The sequence below is a fragment of the Arachis ipaensis genome, chromosome B10, assembly GCF_000816755.2.
Source record: "Arachis ipaensis cultivar K30076 chromosome B10, Araip1.1, whole genome shotgun sequence".
Taxonomy (NCBI): Eukaryota; Viridiplantae; Streptophyta; class Magnoliopsida; order Fabales; family Fabaceae; genus Arachis; species Arachis ipaensis.
The window spans coordinates 478,056-488,789 of NC_029794.2; the positions used below are offsets into that span (position 1 = coordinate 478,056).

The 10,734-nt window shown below is 31.5% G+C and overlaps 3 protein-coding genes across 4 annotated transcripts in view; 1 reads left to right on the plus strand and 2 right to left on the minus strand.

Annotated features, from left to right (window-relative positions):
* LOC107619856 (protein PIN-LIKES 3-like) overlaps nt 1-3,422 on the minus strand; it is a 7,161-nt gene extending 3,739 nt beyond the window's left edge. Inside the window, exons 1-7 of the mRNA XM_016322094.2 lie at nt 3,036-3,422; nt 2,212-2,291; nt 1,948-2,072; nt 1,158-1,279; nt 836-1,036; nt 321-413; nt 76-176 (exon numbers count right to left, since the gene is read on the minus strand). Coding sequence (XP_016177580.1) covers nt 76-176; nt 321-413; nt 836-1,036; nt 1,158-1,279; nt 1,948-2,072; nt 2,212-2,291; nt 3,036-3,173 — 860 coding nt within the window. The 5' untranslated portion in view covers nt 3,174-3,422. The remainder of the gene's footprint in view (nt 1-75; nt 177-320; nt 414-835; nt 1,037-1,157; nt 1,280-1,947; nt 2,073-2,211; nt 2,292-3,035) is intronic.
* LOC107619863 (diacylglycerol O-acyltransferase 2D-like) overlaps nt 1-4,174 on the plus strand; it is a 24,059-nt gene extending 19,885 nt beyond the window's left edge. Inside the window, exon 9 of the mRNA XM_016322102.2 lies at nt 4,146-4,174. Within this exon, the coding sequence (XP_016177588.1) occupies nt 4,146-4,174 (29 nt within the window). The remainder of the gene's footprint in view (nt 1-4,145) is intronic.
* On the minus strand, nt 4,480-7,928 carry LOC107622633 (serine/threonine-protein phosphatase 7). 2 transcript variants are annotated; one of them, XM_016324610.2, is made up of 5 exons: nt 7,322-7,925; nt 6,334-6,828; nt 5,322-5,468; nt 4,936-5,043; nt 4,480-4,793 (listed from the first exon to the last, which is right to left on the minus strand). In XM_016324610.2, the coding sequence occupies exons 1-5, from the start codon at nt 7,904-7,906 to the stop codon at nt 4,716-4,718; spliced, it is 1,413 nt and encodes a 470-aa protein (XP_016180096.1). In that variant the 5' UTR covers nt 7,907-7,925; the 3' UTR covers nt 4,480-4,715. The 2 variants fall into 2 exon arrangements, with proteins under 2 accessions (XP_016180096.1, XP_020970042.1); XM_021114383.1 differs by lacking the exon at nt 5,322-5,468 and having other exon boundaries at nt 7,322-7,928.

Genomic DNA, 10,734 nt, shown 5'->3' on the forward strand with positions numbered 1-10,734 from the left:
AGTTTGAAGCTTTCATACTATATATAGTAAAAAAAAACACGAGACAAGCAAATTAATTAAATTAAGATCACATACCCTACCAAAGCTATAGATTTGATAATAGCACGAAGAGGAGCATCATCACCAACCATGAGCTTTTGAATTGGAGAGACTGCTCCAATGATAAATCCTATAATCTGACCAAAGAGTACCAGAAAATATCAAATAATAATGATATAGGTGGCATTAATAATTAATAACCATATATATATATTAAAGGAAGCATATACAAATATAACTATGAAATAATGATAAGCTAAGATATAACATTATAACAATACCACTGCAATTGTTGATGGCGTAAACACCATCTCCAGCTTGATATATTTATTACATTTTGTAATTGGCCATGTAATATAATCCAAGAATGACATCTGCAATATATATAATAGAAAATTATTGTAAAGTGGTGTTATTCATAATTAATTGACCTAATCAATTTTAATTCATTCTACATGCATGGATCTAGAATTGATATTTAACTTATCATAATGTTAAAGAAGATAAAAAAAAACCCCAAGCTTATTTTATTTAGTATTTATTAATTCTAACAATAATTAATAAATATTAAATAAAATAAATTTTAACTTATTTTTAATTATTTTTTTAGTTATAAAAAATTTTCTTTTAACTTATTTTCAACTTAGTTCGTTGTGCATTGTTATTCTTCATAATTCAGAGATTAAACTTCTCATCATTGATTCCATTATAAAAGAAGTTAAATTTTATTCAATAATGAAAGGGATATATATGTAATAAATAATTATTAAGAAGATGTTATTATATATGGTATTACCTTGTTCCCAATTCTGTTATTACAAATTGACTCATCATATTGAATTGAAATGTTATCAGAGCTGACTATGTTTGTTGAAGGAATAATCAATGATTCTGTAATGGTTGAGTAATCACTACAAGTGTTCATAATTTCAGTGTTCCTTTCCATATTTGCCCCCATGATGATATACAAATATGTCCAAATAAAAAGTGAAGACACCTGAGATATATCAAAAACTGATCAATTATTTATTTGGTATAAGAAATAGATCTCATTCCTCATGAAATAGCATAATATATATAATTAATTTAAAAAAGAAAAAAGAAAAAAAGAAACATACTCCAGCAGAGACAGATGCATAAGCGTCACCATATGTTTCACAAGTGGATGAATCACCAAATGGGCTATCACTCTCATCACAAACCGCCGGCACAATTATAAGAACCAAATTTCCCAAATTTCCTGAAATTAATTCAATCATTTTAACAATTTTTTTATGAAATCATGAGCTTAATTTTAATATACTGACGGTATAAATTTTTATGCAATCAATCAATAAAATTAATACGTTCAGATAAATACTTTTTTAAATAGTAAACATAAAAATTAATTATTTTTAGTCATGTAACAATATTTCATTGATTGTGGGTGTAAATTTTTTTATAGGTGCATAAAATTAGATTATGAAATTATTAAGAATAAAGTATATTTTTTGTCCTTGAAGTTTGTCAAAAATTTAAAAAATATCTCTAAATTTTATTTTGTTATAATTTTGTCCCTGAAATTTTCAGTTTGTATCAAATATACTCTGACAACTAAATTTTCAAAAAATTTAGAATCAATTCAGTAATAATGCATGACAATTATATCTGATTTGCTTGTATTAAAGATTGTTCTTGTAAAATTGTTGTTGAACTAGTCCTAATGTTTTAAAAAATTAGCCGTCAAATATATATTTGATGCAATTCGAAAATTTGGAAAATAAAATTAAAACAAAATAATACTTAAAGGTATTTTTAAAGCATTTAACAAACTTCAAAAATAAAAAATATACTTTACCTAACTATTAATTATTTAATACATAAGATAATATATGAAAGCTAATTAATTAAATAATTAATTACAATTACCAGCAGTGCAACAACCATTGACGAGGCCACGAAGATGTTGAGGAGTTCTTGCAATTTTGTTAAGCATCCAACCCAACACGGATCCAACCACGAACGTTAAGAAGATATTCACAAACATGAACCACCTATTTATTTATTTTTTATTTATTTATTTTTACATATCCCACAAACACAAAGAAATTAAAAACACTTCTACACTAACATAAAAAATAAAATGCATGTGTATAGTCACTATCTATGATTATATATGATTGAGATACTTACATTTCAACCAATCGATCATACGTTATTGTTTCGGCCAATTGGGCTGCGATAAGTGCCGGAGTGAAAATGTAATAAACTATCTGCAATAATATAATAATATTACTAATATAATAATTCAACCCCAAATTAACAAAAAAAAAAAGGGTAAAGTATCGTTTTTGTCTCCAACGTTTGGGGTAAATCCTATTTGTATCCCTAACGTTTAAATCGTTCTATTTGTATCCCTAACATTTGTAAAATTGATTCAATGTTATCCCGCCGTCAATTACACATCATGAGCCCTCTAGTTTGAGTTTTAAAAATCTTTTCTTGAAGTTAGAATATAAATGTTTGAGATAGAATCGATGATCTACTCCGAAAAATAGCTCATCAAATGTTGAAACTAATTCCTACAACATTTACATAATTCACTTTTCTAGGGACATAATTGAATCACAAATAGTGGGTATAATATTAAAATCGAACACATCCAAGTGAGACCTAATTGAGAATAAATACATCCAAGTGAGAATAATTGAAAAATATAATCTGATTTGTTAGTATAATTGATAGTAGGATAACATTGAATCACTTTTATAAACGTTAAGGAAACAAATAAGACGATTTAAACGTTAGGGACACAAATAAGACTTACCCCAAACGTTGGGGACAAAAACCATACTTTACTAAAAAAAACTAAAATTTGATTATTGTTACCCACATTTAAAATGTAATAAGTCTCTGTTCGAGTGTTTTAATTATACCTCCAAAGCACTACTTGACTAGTTAAATAAGAAACCAAAATTAAAGAAGCTAATTAATAAAGAAGTGATGAAGTAACTCACGTTGTTGAGATAATTTCTTGCATCAATGTCTCTCAAGAGATTAAAACGTTCGGTAGCAATGAACAAACCAAGAAGAGTGATCAATAGTGTCTCCAGAACAGGCACTAATGCCACCAAAAACAGGTCCCAAAATGCCATTGATGATCACTAATGTGATCATATAATATAAGAACCTAAGCAACAAGATAGATAGATAGGTATTGATTATTTATGTATAGAGTTAGAGAACCCGTTAATATATTTCATATTACCTCAGTATATATTCTGTTTATAAGATATATACATAGTATAGTGTTTCAATCATAGCCATAAGGATTAGTCGAATTATTACCATAAATGTTTGGGTCCCCTTTGGATTATTGGATGGACAAATGATGTGTAAAACTGAAGCTGTGTCTGTCCGTGAACTAACTACTAGTCTTCATATCCAACAATCAGCATTCAGCAGGGAGCATGGAAAAAATCTATATTGATTTTATTATTAAAAATTTGATTTAATTGACTACTAAAATATTTTTTTTATTATTCTCGAATGAGGAGTGATAGCGGGCAGTAACTTTTGTGTTTTGTAATCGTCAATTGGCCATCAATAGTATTTTTAATGGTGTGAGATTGCATCCAATGGTGAGAAATCACTCATTTTTCTTTTGATGGTTAAGTACTGGCCACAAAACACAAAAATTGCTGGCCCCTAAACTTTCTCTACTCGAATTAAAATCCAAACTCAATATCTCTAGTTAATTGATCAATATATTTTGCCAACTTAATCAATTTCACGCTCTGAAGCACGGACACTTCGCTGAGTTGCCGTGTTCGCGTGCCGAACATATTTCAGACACATTTCGGACATGACACTTATCGACACACGTGTCTGATGTGTCCAACCGTATCTTAATAAAAAATAAAAAATTCTTCTTCAAACACACTTGGATACACCTAAATATCATCAGGTGTTAGTGTGTCCGGTCTTCTAAAAAATACTTTATATTTTATATGTATGCGTGTCCTCGTGTCTTATAAGATTTTAAAATTCTTAAAATTCGCATGTCGACATATCTCATGTCCGCCATCATAGATCTCACGTTATAATCTTATTTATCGTACTTTAAGGTAAACTTATTATCCAAGAGAAGGGATAGAAAGTAGTGTGATAAAAATATACTAATAGTGGATCTTATCAATGTAGAGATTAGGTTCTTCAGCAGTTACTACTCATTGGAGTAATGAAAATAAAAAGTGATCCACAAATACTAAAATTTTATCTAAATAATTGAAATATTCAAAATTTATTGTTTCCTGTAGTATATATAATGGGTGCAAACAAGTCTATTTAAGGTGAACTAGTTACAATTGGCATGAAGACTATAGAAATAGGCCACACATTTATGACCTAAAACCCACACATTTTTTCTTATTATAATTTTCTTGAGTTGAGGCACGTGAATGGTATAAAATGGTGTAACTTAGCTTAAAACGCATGGCAAAACTGTACAATTGTTTCAAATCAATCTGGCATTTTTTTTTTTTTGGAGGGATGGAGTGACAAAATATCTAACGGGATACACTATAAATAACTATAGTTTAACGATAAAAACAGAGTTTCAAAAACAATAACAACAACAAAAAGCTTTGATACAATTTTACAAATCCATTCTTTCTTCCTCAAAAAACTGCCTTAACTCAAGAAGTCACCATGGACTCCAAGTCCAATTCTTCGTCAGAATCTATCACCTCTTCAAAATTATAATAGGCATTCACCTGCACAACGGAACATAGATATAACTAACCACTATACAAATAAGTTTATTGTTAGAAACTGTTGAAGATATGCAACTTAGATGCCTAACTAAAGAGCTAATTATATGTTTCCCTACTGGTCAGATGAGTAAGATGCCTTTACCTTTGGCCTTGGAGTAACTGCTGTAAATCCATGAAATATGGCATTGTCAAAATTTGGGGGTTCAAGAACAACATAGGCTCCTTTGTTGTTATACCTCTCCTCTGTTGCCTGAAAAAAAAAGGGTCTTATTATAAAGTTGCCGTGACAAAGTAATAGTCATTCTTGATGATCAGAAAGATCAAATAGAATTCACTGTAAGCTGCTGAACATCTTCAACCAATTATCAACAACCAATCATCAGAACCAAACATGGCTCATGTTAAAGTGATTGTGTGCGAGTTTGAATTAGTTTGATTTTTCCCGTAAGTAGTAAGAAGTTGACGACAGATGTAAAGGCAAGAATCTTATTTATATAAAAAGCATAGCCAATAATAACATTAACAAACCTGAAATTGCGGGTAATCTGGAGCACTAAAGAGGGTGATCAGTTTTCCAGAATCCACAACATGATCAATAGTGTAACCTTCAGACATTCTATCTAAACCATCCCTCTTTTCCCTAGCATCAGGACCTTCATGAGACCTGATGACCAGCTGAGAGGGGGGAAATAAAGATAATAATTCATGCATAGAAGTTAGGGTAGATAGACATAAGCATAAAAAACATAATAAACAAGAAACAATCATACAAAAACAAGGTAGCAACAATAAAACATAGAACTTAATGCAGAACGCAAATATTAGGTGTGCATTGGGGGCTGCATACTCGATCTTAACGTAATACTTGGACTTAACTACAAGCTAACTGATTTCCTAATTAGCAGTAGCTATCTAATCACTAGATACCAAACATAATTGTATGTGACTAAATATTTTAACATAAATGCTATCATTTGGTATTTGTTCATCCATAAATTTTCCTTCCATGCAACTTTCAATCTAAAACAAATTCCAGAAACTATTTCAACAAATACCTTTGCCATTCAACCCTAAATCTAAATGAACTCTCGGGCAGTGTCAAATAAAGTACATTCAATATAGTAGGTTTCAATTACTATTGAACTTGGCTAGCTTACTGAAAAGAAGTAGGTGTTGGCCAAACCAAGTTTCCCAGCTCCTTGCTTAACAACAAAGTTATGATATACTTATTCTGGTTTTATCCCTCTTTCACTAGTTTCAAACAGCACAATCAATAACTTCATTATGTCCTCCCCATACAAAGATATTATTCAGACAATACATTAAAATCATGATAAATCTATGCTTAGAAAAGTCATGTTTTAATCAAGAAAGTATCTGAAAGTGTTGAAAATAACAATACTCTCATATCATCATCATATGTCAAAGTAATCTTTCTCTCAAAACGCATTGCGATATATTCTAGACAATTAATAAGATGACATAATTTCAACAAGACAATTAAATAGATCACTATGAACATATGAAACTAACTTATCACCTTTAATTGATACTTCTTCAAAAATTCTTCAGTACAATCGGGACCCCACAACAAGCCAATGCCTCTCTCTTTGTTCGGGGCAAGACCAGGATTTTTCGATGGATCAGACCACAAAACATCACCAGGAATCAAGTTTGGGCCTTCCCAAGGAGGATCAAGAACTGACCGTCGGGCCTTAGACAATTCTTCCAAGGAACCAAGAGTTAAAGTTTTGTTATCATGATTAAGATGAATCTTTCTGTTCTTCTTCCCTTTTAATCTCTTTGATGGCGTCACTGTTACACTGCGGAAGAGTCCTCCATGAGCTGTGAATACACACCCTGCTACAATGGAAGCCAAAGGAAGACCCTCAAAGCATCCCAAGCATTTGCGATACACATGCTTACCTTTATCACCATACTTTGCCATCACTTCCTTCTCATAACCATAGACCGATGTGCAGTATTTTGATTCGTGATTCCCACGTAGCAGATATACATTATGAGGCATAAACACCTGATCCAAAAATAATCACATTTGCATAAGTAACATAAAAAGTGAACAACCAAAATCATCTCCTCCTTCATTGACTGTGAGAGTATACCCTATTCAAATATAAAACCCTAGCTTACATGTAACATTTAGACAAATTAGCCTAGATGATTACAACTATCTCAGCTCAAAAGTATCACACCAGCATCTAAAACAAACAATAAAACTCTGTGCATGGTCGATTCATGATTCTGCCAAACAAAAGCACATTAATACCATATACCACAACATAAATAGAAAAGCTCTCATGACAAGTGAAGCAAGAATAACAGTTAAACAAAAGCAATAGAACAAAAAACCACAAAATCTAACTGCAAAAATTTCAAACAAAACTTGATTTTTTTTTTCGCAATCCAGAGTTCAAATTACTCCAAGTAATCTATCCCAACTTGAGAACTCAATTTTGCCAAAGACACCTAAAAACTAAGAAATGACCATAAAGTCTAAAAATTTTCACCTTCCAAGCTAACAAGAGCATGAAAGTTTCGAGCCCCCAAGCTCCACGATCAACGTAATCACCATTGAAGACGAAGATTCGATCATCGGAAGGGTAACCTGCGTCTTTGAGGAGAAAAAGCAGATCATGCAGCTGCCCGTGAACGTCACCAACGACCACCACCGACGCCGTCGTGCCGGAATTAGGGCGAAACGGATCAACGGTGACGCAATTGGGTTCCTTATGGAGCATCTTGGAAGCAACGAGGATGAGAGAGTCGAATACCTGAACGGGAAGAACGGAAGGGAACTCCGAAGGAGGAAAGTTCCTCGAAGACCAATCGAAGCACTGCATCAGATTGTGGATCCATTCGACGCTCAAGGTTCCGTCTTGCGGCCATGAAATTGGGAGTTGGAGCTCTTGCGGCGGTGTAGGCAGGGAATCCGGTGGATTTTCGGAAGATGAGGAGGAGGTGGGGGTGGTGGTGGTTGCTCCGTTTTCTGTGGCGGTGGCGGTGTCGGTGGCGGAATCCGGTGGAGGAGGAGAAGGTGGTGGCGGTTCCGAATCAGTAGGAAGCGTCATGGTGTGGCGCAACACCAAGTGCATAAATTATTATGTGGAAAAAAAATTAAATAATTTCTCACATATATGTATCTCTCTCCTTCTTACATTTTCTTAATTTTTTCTTTTCTTAAAAAAAATCATTATTATCCTTAAGTTCTTAATGATTTTTTATTTTGATTTTTAATATAGAAAAATTGGTTTTTATGATAATTATAATATAATGCTCTATTATTTGTTAGATGGTCAATGACTAGTGATGATATAGTGCCATTATTGTAGAAAACAAAATAATAAATAGGAACTAATTAATTTGTAATCTATTATTACTAAGTATTTTATTATATTTTGATTATTTTCTATAAGTGTAAATTTACTACCAAAAAATTGTAAGTTTTGAGGTGTTTTATCAAAAAGATTTTACTATTTTAGCAACATGAGAATATATAATTGAATTGAATTTTGTTATAAAGTTAAATTTGTTAGGATTGAATAAGAAGCTTGTCAAAATATTAATCTTCATTTATGAGCAAATTTAAGATTTATTTTGGTGAATTTTTAAAAAATATTCTTTTAATTATTTTTTAAAAAATAAAAAATAATTTGATATTTAAATATTTTATATAATAATATTTTTTAAGAATAAATTTAAAGAATAAATTATCTTTTATAAATTAATTTTACTATTGTTCATACCCTGACCCAACGCTAAGGCCTAGGTCCAAACGAAAGGCCCAACCCAAAAGATTGGGTCTCATCCTACACCGACCCTTTCCCTGGAGAAGTCGGTTCTTAACACGTCTTGTTTTAAAGAAGTCGGGAACTAAGATTAGCTGGCAGATAGGCACTCATTCAAAGCTAGTAACTGCCCCTAAAATCTCTCAACCCACTTCTAGGAGCCATATCTCAACTTCCTTAAGATAAAGGGACGGTTATCCACCTTAAAAGGTAGAACTACTCCAACGGTGGTTATTGGTTCACCACTATAAATACACTGACACTCAGCTATCACTAAGTCCCAATACTTTCTAAACCTGCTTACGCCCTTGCTAACTTAGGCATCGGAGTGTCTTTGCAGGTACCATCCCCCGCTCATTCATACTCACAAGTCGGACGGAGGCCAGAAGAGTGATCCATTTGCTAAGGCTTCCCTCCTCAGACGATCGGGCCAACCTAACAGTCCAGCCCATTAATCTCCGGTTACCCATCATAACAACTATTAACCCATAAAAACTACCATGAATGTTACAACGGTCTACCGCATTATTATTATTGTTGTTGTCATTTTGGTCAATTACCACATAATTTAGTTTGGTATAGGTTTTTTTGTTTTGATAGAGAATTTTTTTGTTTTGGTAGTTTTGATATAGAATTACCTCATGATTAAATCCACCTCCGAGGATTATCCAGGCCCATAACATAACAAAAAAAATGATAGGCTTTTTGGTGGATCAGAAAATGCAGACTTAATAGCTACAAAAAGATAATAACCCACCAATAACTCACTAACCCCTGGCCAAAACAGAAAAAAGACAACCTCACATAAAAAACCTTAAAATTATTTTTTATCATAAGCATGTAATCATATGAGCATCCCTTTAAAAAATAAGTATATAAAATTAAATATTAATTAGTTAACATTAATTAATTTTTTTAAATTGTTTTTATTTCAATTCTCAATTTTTAAAGAATTTAAAGATTAAGGTTAAATTTAAATTTTAGAATTTAAAATAAAAAATTATTCTAAAAAATTAGTTGATATTAACTAAAAACAATAAATTGATAAATTCTTTTTAAAATGCTGCAGCTTAGGTGATATGGTAATGGAAGTATGTGCCCAATTTTCTATGAAGAATGTGGGACAGCTACTCCATAGAATGATTAGCGGATATTTTGTCACAAAACTGCAATAATTAGGGGGTAATTATATTCATCCTTTCGGATTTTGTTTTATATAAGTTCAACCATAGTATCTAAGTACTAAAAATAGTCATATTAAAATAGTAGAATGAATTTTTCTCTATAAAATAACAAAAATATTGTTAATATCAATTATCTGTCCTTTCTCAGTCCGTTATTTTCATAAAATGTGTGATAAAAACCAAGTTAAATTTTTCATGAGCTACACAGAAAAGCATATATGAAACCAACAAATGCCTAATCCCTATCCCTACTCTACCATAAAAAGCCAATTCAGAAGTCAAAGTTTGCTACATGCATTAACAAAGCATTAGATTAAACCACATTATAATATAGGTTTAGTTAGCACAAATTTTGGAATTTCACTAATTTGATACCCATTATCACATTCTTATGCCGCTTTAGTCGCATACTTTGAAAACGAAATTGGTGTCATTTTTTACCTTTTTGTTTCCTCCTTGTTCCCTAATATGGCCCCACCACCATACCAAGCAATTAATTATAATGTTTTCTATAGTTCATATTGTTTAATATTTTTAGGGAAAGTACGAGGAGCCAATAGAATATTTATACAATGTGTACAATAGAGATTTAGAGAGTATTAGAGATATAATTATTAATGTTACCTTTTTTCATCAGCGGGATGAGTGGTATCATGACAAGGTATTAGAGCGTTAGATTCGAAAGGTCAAGAGTTCGATCCGAAAGGTCAAAAGTTCGATTCTTGGTGAATCTCAAAATCAATTTAAGCTTTTGAAAAGATGTTTCAGATGGTTATTTTAGATAATATAAAAGATGTTCATTTTATAACTCAATAATAATTCATTGTCTCCCTAGCAGAATCCATAATTTTATTGTCTATCTATATTTTTTTTTAAATTAAGTTTCTCTCATGTGATTCAACATATCTAATTGGCTCATTTTTAATCAACTTGGTCGGATTGAAAAAATGT